Below are 14370 nucleotides of genomic sequence, written 5' to 3'. Positions count from 1 at the left end.
CGCTTGTTGAACAGTAGCAGTGGTGGATAGATGCTCTTATTCATTATGTGCTGGTGCTTTACTTACTTTTATGCATTCACGCGTTACATTTCTAAATGTATGTCCAAGTTTTTAAAAATATTCTACTATTTATAATTGTAATGCCACAGACAGTTATTTTTTTTCATCCTGCTGTATGTGAGTATATATATTTGATCTTATAAACAAAGCATTGCCCTCTCACACTATAGGATATTATTGTCTCATTAAAACCCTCTTCAAACGGCTGCATACAAAACACTCTCTAGTTCTACAAGTGTCTTTTTACAAAGGTATAAGCAGTGATGTCTAACTTGTATGTGGGCAGACTGGTGGGCTGTTAACGCTCACCACAAGAACCGATTCTCCACAGAATGAAGGGAACATTTCTTTATAAACTGTGTTGTTACTAGTGGCAACAGTTTGCTTGTATCTAGTCTGAGACTGCAGTTTAAAAATAACATGATGCAGGCTGCAGTGGCTTACATTATGGAGATGTAACAGTATTATGAAGAGTCATCTTAAGTGCTTGGTCTTCATGACAAGTTGAAACAGGTATAACTGAATAACTGTATTATACAGATAACAGGATTGCACATTATGCTCTTTCAGCCCTACTAAAGGGAAATAGATACACCCACTTAGAAGTGCCACCTGACTGTGAGAAATTGTACATTTTGGCTCCCCCAACTGAAATGAAAGCTTTGCATAATTTGGTGGTGGACATAGTTTTCTCTTTGTGCCATTTCCAGGCTGGGATGAATGGAGAGGATTGCACTAAGGCTGGACGATACGGTGATAAAAATCAGTTTGTGATATTCTCCCTGTGATGATCTGTTTTTGATGGTCTGTTTTTGTCATATTGTGATTCATTTCACAGCTTGCTTAATCTACCTGTTAAAGGCAATAAAAAGTGTGATCAAATCTAAATCATGATGCAGTTTTTGCCATATCGCCCACCCTTAAGGTACATGATTCAGCATGAAGTGCATAGAGGAAAACAGTCTATTTGTCACAGAACACAGTCCCATCTGTTGCGCAGCGTTAGTTACATATTATAATTTGTATGTGTTCGGGATGCATATGATTTGTACTTGAAGCCGCTTGGCCCAATAACCTGGGTCTTCAAACGCTGACCCACTCAGACCCGCTCTCTTTCACCGCGTCCTTCACACCATCTGTGGTTTGAAGTTTCAGCTCGTGTTGAGGTGCTTTCCAGTCTGTGTCAGTCAGTGATGGTCCAGTGCTAAGGAATATGAGCCTTTGTTGGCCCTGGTTAGGACTTGTTAAGCACCTATCAAGTGATGTAGTAAGTGGGGCTCAGTTTGACGCACATTACATACTCTTTTCACCTGTTACTCTTGTGAAAGTGTACTACATCTGTTATATGATTTATAATATCATCAGCATGGGTCAAACATGTTAGTCATCTCCTGTTGTAGTTGTAGTCCACAGTGTCGGGTGCTAGTGTCTGGTAAATATTTCAAAAGGACACTTGCTTCAGCGTTGAGCACAGGTGAATGTTAAACAATATTATGTTTTCTGTAGCGGGCATCATCCAACATAATAGCTGATTCACTTTATCTATAAACTGCTGTATTATTAATGCAGGGATTAGTTATACAGCGATATTGATCACCACTCTATCTTAACTCATAACAGACATTGACCGTGCGCATTTGTCTTCCATGGCTGTTTTTTGTTATAATTGCTCAAAAATGTGACCAATAATATTTATTCCTCTTTCCACCTGTGCTGTCTCTTTAAACCTCCCTCCCGTCTGATATTAATGGCTGTCTGTTGTCACACTGTTGCTGAAATCATGTCCTGCGTATTGTCACGACTGACACAAATGCACTGTTCTATGCCAAACACAGAAAACACAGATGTTCCTGTTTCCTGCCTGTGTTATCTCCACACAGCTGCTGAAACAGATATGGGCTAGTGTCATCTTCAGTTATGCACTTATGTAGTCGATCTGGGGAAGTTAAATAAGCCCAAAAAATGAATACCACATTATTTATATTATTTTATATTTGTATCACAAAACATGCAGACATTGAGTGTTTTGTCTATAATTGAATTGATTTAACTGTAGACCTTAGTAGAAACCCAAATAGGAGTATTAAGTGATATTTCTGCACTTTTGGGGTTAATTCTATGGCTGGCTCAGGTTTTGTGCAATACTTGAACCTCAACAAAGACATTTACGTTTTGCACATTCAAGAGAAAATTACTCTGTCTGTTTTACCAAAATTGAGAATTGAAAATTTGATTTTTATCACCACATTGCCCAGCCTTGTCTGTTAATTTTTAATTGTAGCAGTCTAGTAGTCATGGTGGTGCTATCCTGTATTTTATTAAAGAGCTAGAGGAGATATGGTGTTGTGTTTGTAGTAAAACTAGCCTTGTTATCTTTGTCAGGGCTTAACAACTGTTGAATAACATTTGGTTGACTTGATCTGTTGTGTATGTAGTAATAATAATATAACAGTAGTGGCAGAAATAGTGTCAACATTTGACTAATCCAAATTCTTAGAACATTTTATTTCAAATTAATTTCACAAAGTTTCATAGTATTTCCGTTGTGCACTGATCATGTCGACATGCACATCTGTGATAATTATACTAATTGCTCGCATCCCGTTAAATTCTGTTGATTCCCTTGTGCTACAAAGTGCACACTCATTTGAGCGTCGAGGCTGCGTCCAGAGCGCTCTGGCCTCATTCCCGTGGTATTGATGTGTGTCTGTCAGTGAGAGAGGCCAGCACAAAGAGCCGCCATGGTCCGTGTGTGGCTCCGAGCAAACAAAGAGCGTTTTATTTCAGTCAGCGAGGACTCTTCTCGAACACTGCGCGTGTCTGTTTCTGCTGCAGACATATTTACAGCCAAATAAAAGTATGTTCAGCTTTGAAAAACAGCATGTCTGGCTCGGGGTCAAAGCCAAGGCCAACAAACTGGAAAACTCTTTGGGTTTTCCAGTTTGTTGCCGGTTCCCAGTTTATTGATTTATTAATAATATGGAATGTGCAGCAAAAATACAAATAATTGAAGAGAGAAATATAGTTTGTCTCTTTTGTTTATGCAGTAGTTCATAGTAGTGGTTAGATTACATACTATTGTCTGTCATTTTGTTTAGCTGTTTAGCTTTCATTTTGACTATGGAGCTTAACCTGTTTATGTAATCACTTTCCATTGTAATCTCTGTTCAATAAAGATAATGGAGTGCGATTTAGGCCACTCCAGAGCAGCTTGTTTATTAATTTCTATTCTCTATGCTATTCAGAATGCACTATAATGTTTTAGAAGTACATTAATTTGCTAACAAATTTGGATTTTAATTCTTTCTTTTGTTTCTTCTTCTCCATACATCAATTTAAATAATGCTTTCTACTAAACTTTACAGTGGGTTGTCCAAAATAACAAAACCCAGATACTAATCAAAACTTGTATCAAAACTAGATGCTGGTTCCAGACTAAAAAAAGAAGAAAAGTTTGGATCAATATCAGAACTAAGAGACCACATAGTAATATTAAATAAAGTGCTATCATTAGATGTTTAAAATTACACTATATTGTCTAAAAAAGAATGTTCTTCTTCTTTTTTTTCACTGCGGTATCAAAATTGATATTTAGTTTCAGTATAGGACACATATTATGCAAAAATGTTTCCTCATCAAAAACAAATCTGAAGTTGTACAGAAACTGTTCGGGTATGAAATTGTAGCAAATATATATAAATGTATGTTGATTGCCTGCGACTCCACCTCTTGAGTTTGACAATATTAAAACATTTTACACAATGCATTCTAAATAGATTTATGGAATTGCACTTACTTGACAAATACAATTGTGAACATTACAAAAGATATAATGCAGTCGCTCAAGTGGGGGTCCCCTGCAGACAGGATGGGCACCCTCTTACACCGCTGTACCAAAAAACAAATGGGATTGTTTTCATCAGGACTATAGAGAAGGAGAGAAGTCAATGTCATAATTTAGGCCTGAAAATGTAGCTTTTAAGTTCACTATCCAAAATGTTTTGTGTTGGAGTAAGAGAGAGAGCCTATCTCCTCCTCGCGCTGGTTATGGAACGGATTCGATTAGCATGACCTTTGGTTGGTTGATGTTTGTGTGACCAGCAAAGTGGAAGTGAACGGCTATGTGATACTGGGGATCACTTTTCCATGTGGCACGTTTGTGTTCTGTAAGTCTGTCTTTAAGTCTCCTTTTTGTTCTGCCAATTGAGCACCTGTTTTGATATTACAGTTTTTAGGTAATCCTTATTTCTATTTGTTCTCATACGAAACCTGGAGTTGTATTTTGCTTTGATGAATCCTGTTGAAAATCCTCTCCCGAATTTCCCCAATCTTTGAGCGTCTGTGCTGTTTACAGTACATCAGTCAATGGCAGACTTGTTCTGAGCATTTCTACCATCGAATCATGATCATTAATGCTGCGTGGCATGTCGGAGAAGAGACTACATTTGTTTATCTCACTTACATAATCCACCCTGCAGCTACTGGATGGAGAAAAAAGGCATTTGCTTTTTTGTGTGGATTTCTTTACATGCACACATATCCATACATATATTCACATGCACATATATTCACAGGTGTAACATGCACTTGTAATTGTAGATCAAGTGGGATGATATCTTCATCTACACAGGAGCCGCATGTTTTATTTTTGTCCAATCTCTCTCTCCCAGCTCTCCTAAGCAGGACAGGGCCTGGTTAGTACTTGGGGAGACCACTGGGAAACTGGGTGCCACAGGGGGGCGCTAGAGGAAACTGTTGTTGTGTCCTTAGGCAAGACACTTCACCCACATTGCCTAGTAAAGCGCGCTTTGAGTGCCTTGAAGATGGAAAAGTAAATACAGTGAAACAATAATCATGTTATTTTAGAATTGAATTATTAAAATCCAAAACTACATTTTCTATTGTGGGAAAAGCTAGAGTGACAGGAAGTCAGTTGCTATTTGTAAAAGTTGCCAAAGTAAAGGTACTAAAGAGCATGTTTAAAGGCCGATAACAATACAAATTAAAGCCGCGGTAGCGGCGATGATGGCAACCACCTTCCCACGGGACTGCGTTTTAATGGCGATTGCCCCGACACGGCATTCTCTTAGACTTTATTTTTTAGACTTTATTCTTTAGACCCCCTCCTCCCTGTACCTCCGTCACCTAGCAACAGAGACCTGCCGCTAATGCTGATGCTAACGCTAATGCTAAGACCACGGCACGAGAGGAAATGTTCCATCAAAATAAAAGAGGAAGAGGAAGTGAAAGCATTAATTGCGCTTCTGCTGGCCAATTGTGAAAATACACAATATCTGCTATGCACTTTTTTTCCATGGCGTCTTGAGGAAAATATAATCCATGAGTTTCAAACAAATCAGACAATGTTGAGTTTTTCACACAATTGGTAGGGGGCGCTATAGAGTAAATTTGTTACATGGGTATTTATTATTTCCAATCAGACCATTAAAAACGCATTAGTGAGTGAAATATGAGCTCCGTAGATCAATTCCATTAGATGTGACTTGTCCTTGAAAAAACAGGAAATTAAGCCTTTTTTGAAGGCGTGTTACGCAGAGACCGTAAGGAATATCAATTTTTTTTTTAATTTGTATTAAATTTCAATGTCTCTAGATGCAAAAAGTGTTGTTTTGAGCTCGATCGGACGAAAAGCCAAGTACAATTTAAAAAAAAAAGAGAAAAAAAAGAAAAGTCAACCGTGGCGCCACTTTGCTTCAACATGGCTGACTTCCTGTTTATCATACAGCGATGCTGCCAGATGTGTTTTACTCGTCAAAGGTAGCTCTATCACTGTCTCATGTGCCGAGGCCAAAGATTAAGAGTTTCAAGTTTTTTTTTTTAACTAGTCGCCACTGTTGCGACAGGCGTTCTCGCAACCTCCATTTTATCCGAATTCGGGCCGAACCGATCGCGTCCATGTCCCCATGTGTGACATTCATCAATGTTCAGGGTATCAAAAATGCCCGAGTTGTGGCAAAATGACAATGAAAGAAGAATTATAATAAGAAACCTGGCAAGAACAAAGACTCGAGCATTCCATTCCGTTGGAACACCATGGCTCGTGCCAAAAATGAATAATTCTATTTGTCCTTTAAACAGTAGAAATAGCAGTGTAGTATCAGTGATAGTGTTGAACCATACTCATCAAACCCTTTGATCCTTTTACTACTACTAGTTGTAGTTGCTTACACAACAGGTCTTACAATAAGTCTTTGTCCTTTGAACTGAAGGCTTTGCAGTGGATTTGAGAAAAAAAAACTGCAGGCAATCAAATTACATCCAATCCAACGTTCAGAGTTCGAGCTGGATGAAGGAGAGGATTTTCTGATGGGACAGGCTTGACGGGACAGGCGTTAGGGTCAAGACAAATACCCAAGTTCAGATGTAGCTTTAGTGACTCCCTCCTGGGCTCAAATGTTCCTCCCTTTACTCTGCCCAGGATCAACCAATGGTCCCACTGCATCATGTCTATTGTGCTTCATGTAGTGTTTAGTCATTGTGGCCATTTTCCAAGTGCAGTGTTTCTCAAACTGTGGTATGTGTACATATGATGGCACCCCTGACCTCAGCAGTTTGTTTTATTTAGAGACATATCTACATTTATGCCCTCCTTTGGTTTAATTATTATTTGGAACTACCTTATCCATCTAGGTGGTGCCTTATATACCTAGTGACACTCTGAAAGCTTTAGGTGATATTTGGTGTGATAAGTTTGAGAACCACTGTATTATAATTCAAACAAGACACTGTGAAGGCTGTTCGAGTAGTGCTGTTTGTCATTCTGTTGTCTATGAGCTTTGTTCCAGGGCAGACACACCAGATAAGGAAGTTGGGCTTTGGGGAATCTAAATTAGCTTTTGAAGGAGCACTTGGTGTTCCTAACCGTTCCACACAATCGCGGCGAAATACTGTGTACTGTTGCTCAAAATGGAGATGTAATGCTAAACAAATTGGACGATGAGATGCTGGACATTGCCAAGTCCCTATGAACATTGTTTAACCATTGTTTTTTTCACCGTCGCCCCCCGAGGCAACTGCTGTTGTGATTTTGGGCGTTACAAAATTACATTGAATTGAATTGAATGCTGGAAAAATATAATTTGCACTTTTGATCACATTCTTGTAAAAACGTATTTTTCTCCTCAGGCGGTCCGGATGAGTGCGTGACACAACCCTGATCATTGCCTGGGACAATGGTAAATGTTCTTTTCTCGTTTGGTCCTGAAATATTAATGGATGGTAAAAGTTAAATATATTTTCCTTTTTATGAGACACTTCTATATTGGAAAATACACAGTTAAATCAAACAAACTTTTAACATGTTACCAAGCACATATGTTCGCACTGTCTTACCCATATGCCTTTGGGAAATTTGCTTAAGTGTTAAAAAGAATTCAGGAAACACATCCTCAATTACCTGTACCATTCACTTGTCATTTATGCAGATATAAACCTTTGCTTATTTCTTGTGGGTCATTGACTAATCCCACCAGAGTAGACAAACTCATGATTGATTTCTTCTTTCTGTGGTAGAGCTGCATGACCGCTCCTGTCCTGAATGAAAGCGTCCATCCCTCTGACCAGCCCTCACTCACCCTCCACCTTTGTCCCATCTCCACTGTCCCATCTGGCTGTCCCTGGCACTCCTGTCGCCTGTCCTCTGTGCTCCCATTGTCTGTGTGGATGCATGTTTGACCAATAGAGGGCGAATTGTTAGCACTTTTGAGGCTTCTGCATTGTTCTGTTTTGCAGTCTGACAAATTCCAAAGCTTTTCACTCTAAAAACACCTGAAACTAATGACCAAATAAACAAAAATAAGCCTAAATTTGGTACTTAACCTAGTCTTCTCTAAAATATGGCTGCACTGATACTAAATCCAGACTGAACAAAGTCAAAACTGTGGTTACTTTGGTTCGATCGTGATTTAGTCTAAATCCAGATTTTACCCTGTTATGTCTAGAATATATAAGGACAAGCAAGTTCCAAACCATGACACTAAACTTCAAAACTACACACCAGAAGAAACCTCCTGCCACCTAGAAGTGCCCACATCCACTGACCAATGAAAGTTCACCGCAGCGACCTGGACCTACAACGGATGGAGAAGGAGACCGAGATGGGACGCTCAAACCAAGACCCAAAATCCAAACGACTGGCTGATGAAAAGCCAGTAAAAAGAGGGTTTTCACACACAGAGAAGCCCCCCTCTAGTAAGATGGGCGTCCTTGGTCAGGGGCTCAAACAGCTCATCCAGAAGCAGAGCAAACGCTTGTCACGCTCCACCATCACATTGTCCTCTTCGTCCTCGTCTGTGGTGTCAGCAGGTGGTGATTCATACTCATTATTGTATGATTAAGACAACCTTGCAATATTGTGGTAACCGTATGACTGACCATAGTTTGCCTTTTCCTTTTGAATGAGGTAAAGTACATATGACGTGTTAGACTTCGTACAGTATAAGATTATACTATTAATTTGGCCTATTTTTCCTAGGTAGAGGTAAATTCATAAGCAACCATATTATATTTAAATTATACAATAGTTATGAACTGACAAAAAATATTACCGGTACCTGATAACACCTTTATTTTGTCAAATGATTCTTTGAAATGTGTTGCTTACTACTTCCTGTAATTTTCAACTTTTATTTTTCAACTTTTCTTCATAAACTGGCACTTGACTGATATACATTTATGACAGAAACATAATAACCTGTCATATGCATTTTAAGGCCATAAAAGAAGAAACAATTATTAATCTCAAATACATTACATTCATAATTAAATTGAATTGTATTTTTTTGTGACGACTTTGCACTAGTCACATGTTTAATCTCCATATCCTCTTATTGCTCTTCTCATGTTGCATACTGCGCTTGTTCTCTTCCTCTTTGTTTTTTGCTGTTGTCCCAGGAGGCAGCGCCCCCTTGTGCGCTCAGGAGGATGTCCTGGGGGGCTGCCCTGATGAGCTCCACCTCTTGGCTGCCTCTGTTGCGGGACGGGGCGCAGGGACAGTGGGCATGATGAGGCGGGGCACCAGCCTGCAGAGCCGCCGCAGTAAAGCCAGCTCTGGGAATGGAGACAAGGACCCACTGCTCAGAGGAAGTCCGCAGGCTCCGATCAGACGGCACACCCACGACCCTCAGCACCATGTGAGCAGACCCAGATCATCCTCCGCCAACACGGAGAGCGCCCCCTGCAGTCCGGCACCCACCACTGTCCCCTGTGATGTGCTTCTGTCGTCAGGATATCACTCCACAGAGGAAACAGACCGGGTAAGTTAGTAACACATGCTGGAAGCTGGTTGGAAGTGTCTGTAATGTTGTTTATCTTGCGTCTCAGTCTTGTGATTTAGGATTAGATAAGTAATGTGCTTGATTTATTTTCTAGAAATAGCAACAATAGTTGCTAAAAGGTTCCTGTTAGTCATAACTTTTTATCTACTGTGATAGTAACACTTTCTTTTAATCTTGAGCGGCCTAAAATTTACTTTCAATTTTGAAAACATGCTTAGAAATTCTGTCCATAATCTTTTTTTTTTTTTTTTTTTTTAATGTATATTTATTTATTTACATACTTATTTGATAGAGACAGTGCATATTAATGGACATCTGTAACAATTAGAGTGTAAATATGTTTCCATCTGTTGTCCCAAGGCAGAAAAAACAAACAAATACAATAGAATAGAATAGAAAAAGGTCAGAGTTCAAAGTGCGATTTAAAAGTGGACAATGATGGACATTCTCTTATTGTTAGAGGATGACTTCCAATGATGAGTCCTTTTGACAGAGAGCACAGTTTGTCTGAATGTGGTGCATCTGTTTGGAACCTCACGGTCCCCTCGAGCCGTGGCCCTGGGGTCCTCCCACTCACACTCTTTGGTTTCATGAAGCCCTTCAACAGAGGAGGAGCGAATTTAAATATGTACAAAATTATCAAAATTTATCAAATTTATATTTCTCTAAAACCGTGTGTGGTGAAACGAGCTAGGCTTTGTTTTATGGATTTGTAAGAGATTTAGTTGGTTTTAGTATTGTGCTGGCAGCAAGTGATCAGGTTATTTTTCTATTCCAAGTGTGAAAAAAATTACACAATGCAAAAATAACTTTGTAGTGTACAGTTTCATAAACCAAAATTTTTCACATCATAATTCATTATCTTTCAGTTGTTTTGACAAAATCTGTCAACATACAGAACGTTTAATTGTAGTTTGACCATAATTCCCAGACTTATGTGCTTCCACCAGAGGGCGCTGTGACATAAGCATACAGTACGTGCTGAGAGTTGCTCACTGAGAGGCTCTCCATCATGGAATCATTTTATAGTACTCTCTAATGATTGTAATGAATCATTTTAGCACTCCAAAGCTCTTTTTGTGGAGTTTGCATGTTCTTTCAGTGTCTGGGTCTACCTCTACTCTCGTTTCCCCCATCAACCTAAAATATGCACATTAGGCCAGTCTTCCTGACACTCTTCATGACAAAGTTTAGCGGGGTCAAATGCTGAGGACACATTTCTGGAAAATAAAATGTCTTAATGCCATAATATTAATTGTTTCACCACATGTCTCCACTTAAGGCTTCAATTACCGGTACTATTTGTTTTAATTCTGTACTTTTATATTAGTATTCTATATGGAGACCAGGCTAGAGCAGGTTAATGCTAATTATCCAGCACATACATGCTTTTTTTCCATCTGATTCCTCTGTAGGACACATAGACAATTAATAGTTTATCCTGTTAATTTGTCCCTTTCTTAACTGAAATGCCAGTAAAAGACATCTCTGTGGTTCTGAAGGACGAGACCATGAAAGAAACGCCCTTACAGCTCTGACCTACTGTGAAGGAAGCACACTGAGGTCGATAAGGGCGTTTCTGCCGTCTCCATAGTAACCTTCAAACAGGAAGCTACACCCGGCCGCAGGTTTCCATAGCAACAGCGTGGTGACCTTGGGGAGGTGTAGCATCTCACCTTAAACCTGAATAGCCTACACACAATTTTATCTGGATAAATTTCCTTTTTTTATGTTTGTGAAAAATGTTGATGCAAAAAATATTGAATGTATCGATTTATATTCATAGGTAGGAAAAAATCTGCTCATGAACAATATTCATTTTACCTGCCTCTACCATCTCTGTATTGCATTCTATTCAACAATTACATTTTTTAACTTGTTTTCTCTATAGAAAAAGGCCAGAATTGTGGGTTTTTTCTACGGTTGCAGCTAACGATTATTTTGGTAGTCGACTAGTCAGCAGTTCTTTTTTCCATTAGTCGACGTTTTTTTAATTATACATTGAGACTTTTTAAATTATCAACCAAATAAAAGGTATAGTATTTATGTGGTGACTAAAGGCTTCAAAATAAAGAAAATTCTCCAATAAAGTGTATTATTACTGAAAATCTGATATTTCTTTTGCATTAATGCCACTGTCTTTCTTACAAGAGTCTATATTGTCCAGATAACAACTGGGTTATCAAAATACCACTGCAATACATTTTCAACTAGTCACAGGAAATAAATTGCAGCCCTATTTTGCACACTATATTATTATTATTCTGTAAATATTCAATTCCTTTTACCCCAGTGTGCCAGATGCCCCTGTGCCACCTCTCACCGTCAGAAACGAGACCATTCCCCAATATTTCACCACAATGCCTTTTTAACGATTTCCCCCCGCTGTCTTCCACATGGATTCCTCTCTCTCTATTTGGCTGCGCCTCTCCGCTGGTCCATCCCAGGAGAGCGTTAATGCAGTCAGCTGGTCCCACCCCCCACCCCTGCGCGCTGCCTCACCTCCTCCTTCCACCCCTCCCCACTGTGCACTGACAGGAAGCATGCAGGAGGCGAGCTTGTTTCGTAGTAGTTGAAGGAAGAGCGTAGCACCGGTAGTACCGTGTGTGTGTGTGTGTGTGTGTGTGTGTGTTTGTGTGTGTGTGTGAGTGTGTGAAGAGGGCTGGACCACTGTGACTCCACTCTTAGGGTCTTATCTCTTGTTGCACTGACATAACTGAAAGGATTCTGTGCGATAGGTCTGGGAATCTGTTTCTCCACCAGTCAGGTGTTTGCTCGGCCCATGGATACGCGCCGTGGACAGTGTGTGTTTGAAGAGCAGGGAGCCTCGAGTGCATGTGCCTTGAGCGTGTAGTGTAGGTTTAGTTCATGAGGGGCTCCGGCTGAGCAGGAGAGGCACCAGAAAGCGAGCGGAGGCACAGCTGTGGCTCCCAGACAGGCAGGATGGTGCAGAAGTTCAGTCTCCGAAGACAGTACTCTAAGGTAAGATTTAAAAACCTCAGCACACAGTTGTTGCAGTTTGATTTGTGTGTAAAATGTGTGCAAATCTTTATTTATGATGGTGCTATTCGTGCAGGCGTGTTGTGCACAGTTGCTTTCTAGTCATGGATTGGGTACCCTCATAGCTTTTAATCTTTAAGGAAAAAAAATCACGTTTAGAAATATGTTTTAGTTAAATTGTCTTTCTTGGTTATATTTTGATACTTTGATGCGTACAGTTACTTGTAAAGGGCGACTCAGTTAACCTCATTTGTACTATACTGTGTTTAGTCACCTTTGCATTACATTTATTATTATATTTTATATGTGCTGTGATTTTTTTAAGTTTGAGCTTTTTGCGCAAACAATTGATGGAGTCAGTGTTAAGGTTAAAGGGCACTTTATTGTTCCTGTACAGAAATTTGTCCTCTGCATTTGACCCATCGTCCAGTGTCGCTGGGGCAACTGTCAGGAGCAGCCTGGGAGCCATTTTCAGATCTTGAGCTCGGCTTGGTCAGGACTTCAGCTGCAGCATTTTATCTACTGAGTGATAACATTGAGTGATATTGAGTGATGACATTATGAACTTTTGGGTCAATCAATGCCGTAACTTCCTTTTGAATAAATCTGATTTTGGTGATTATCTTTTTGAGTTTTAAATTCATTTGTTGAGTTTTTTTTTCTTCCTCATACAGTGTTTAAAGTTGCTTTCTAGGGATTGAAAGGAACTGCGACTTGCCAATCAATGCAGGTTCTATTCACACATGTTAAAGAGTAACTTCCGTGGCCACTGTTTCTGGTGAATCACAAAGAGCCTTTTGAAAACAAATGCCGTTCGGTCGATTGTAATCACTTTTTATGAACAGTTTTATTGAGCACGTTTTATTTGTTTCATCTTAATGAGGAGCAAAAAGAGGAAATGCTTTATTAGACGGATTTTATGGTGATTATAACGGATGGAGCTTTTTAAATAACAAAACTTGCCCGCCCTTGTGCATCTCTTGTTTTACTGTCTGAAAGGTTGTAGTTTTATTGGAGGAATTGCCAGTGGATGTGAAGTGCGCAGCGTTTGGTCCATTAAAGACCCGCTGATCTGCAGCCGATGCTCTGCCTGTGGGATTAATTACAGTTCGATGCTGATTAATTGACAGACTGAATACACTCTCCCTGTGTGGCTTCTTGTTTGTTTGACTGTTAGTTTGACTGAGATGTTGTTTGGAAGCTGCAAGTGCACAAAAGGACTAGATCACATCCGCTTGATCAACCGATGGATCCTCAGCATGAACGATACACACGTTTTTACTGACCGAAGGTTGTCTGCAGACACGATTAAAAAGACCCAAATCATAGATGAATTTTGATTAATTGCACATCCTGAGGTCTGGCGGATTGTGGGGTTTTTATGTCGGAGATAATTGTTATAAAATATCTGAGATTCACGTAGGACTAAAAAGTACTCTTAGGTTTTATCACTGACTTATAAGATAACATTACAACGGGAAATTCAAGAACAGCAGAAGAATAGAAAAAGACAATAAAACATAAAAACATAATTTTGTGAGTTATAAAATTTAAATAAATACATTTAGATGATGTTTTGTTTTTGTCTAGTACAACCATACAAATACAACACATAAATTCATGCATTTTAATATATGTTTAGTGTCTTTACCCTCAAGGTCACATTATAACAAAGTACAAAAGGGGCTTTAACATACAAAAGTTACAACATACAGCTAAAAGTATACAACTGTGTGAGTGAATAGTCTAAATATGTAATTTAACACACATTGCATGCATTAATATACACCAGGAGTCAATTTAGATGAAAGAAAAAAACCTTGCCTTGAGGCCGGACCCCAAACACAACAGAGAGGATCGAGTCAGCTGTGATTCTCTTTTCCTAATGTGTCTTGTCCCATCTGAAGTTCAACCCTTTGGCTCGGCTCTTAGGTTATTTTCCCATGTGCTCATCTTTCATACTCTATTGTCCATTTGCATTCCTCAGTTTATGTGTCACAAGTCAGGAAACAAT

General features: G+C 39.4%; 1 protein-coding gene across 4 annotated transcripts in view; it reads left to right on the top strand.

The window, feature by feature from the left end:
* The window catches only part of tmcc1a (transmembrane and coiled-coil domain family 1a), a 42283-nt gene that overhangs the window by 1528 nt on the left and 26385 nt on the right, over positions 1-14370 (top strand). The window contains exons 2-3 of one of the 4 annotated variants that reach the window (XM_072449665.1): positions 7207-7256; positions 8974-9335. In XM_072449665.1, coding sequence (XP_072305766.1) covers positions 9081-9335 — 255 coding nt within the window. In that variant the 5' untranslated portion in view covers positions 7207-7256; positions 8974-9080. Of the gene's footprint in view, positions 1-7206; positions 7257-8001; positions 8389-8973; positions 9336-12086; positions 12339-14370 lie in introns of those variants that run through there. The other 3 variants (XM_072449664.1, XM_072449663.1, XM_072449667.1) reach the window with 3 other exon arrangements.

Source organism: Eucyclogobius newberryi, unplaced genomic scaffold (assembly GCF_026437365.1).
Source record: "Eucyclogobius newberryi isolate DKJ021-1_F unplaced genomic scaffold, fEucNew1.0.hap1 SCAF_17, whole genome shotgun sequence".
In the NCBI taxonomy this organism is placed as follows: Eukaryota; Metazoa; Chordata; class Actinopteri; order Gobiiformes; family Gobiidae; genus Eucyclogobius; species Eucyclogobius newberryi.
The sequence above is the reverse complement of the archived record's forward strand: the minus strand, read 5'-3'. Positions and strand labels throughout refer to the sequence as shown.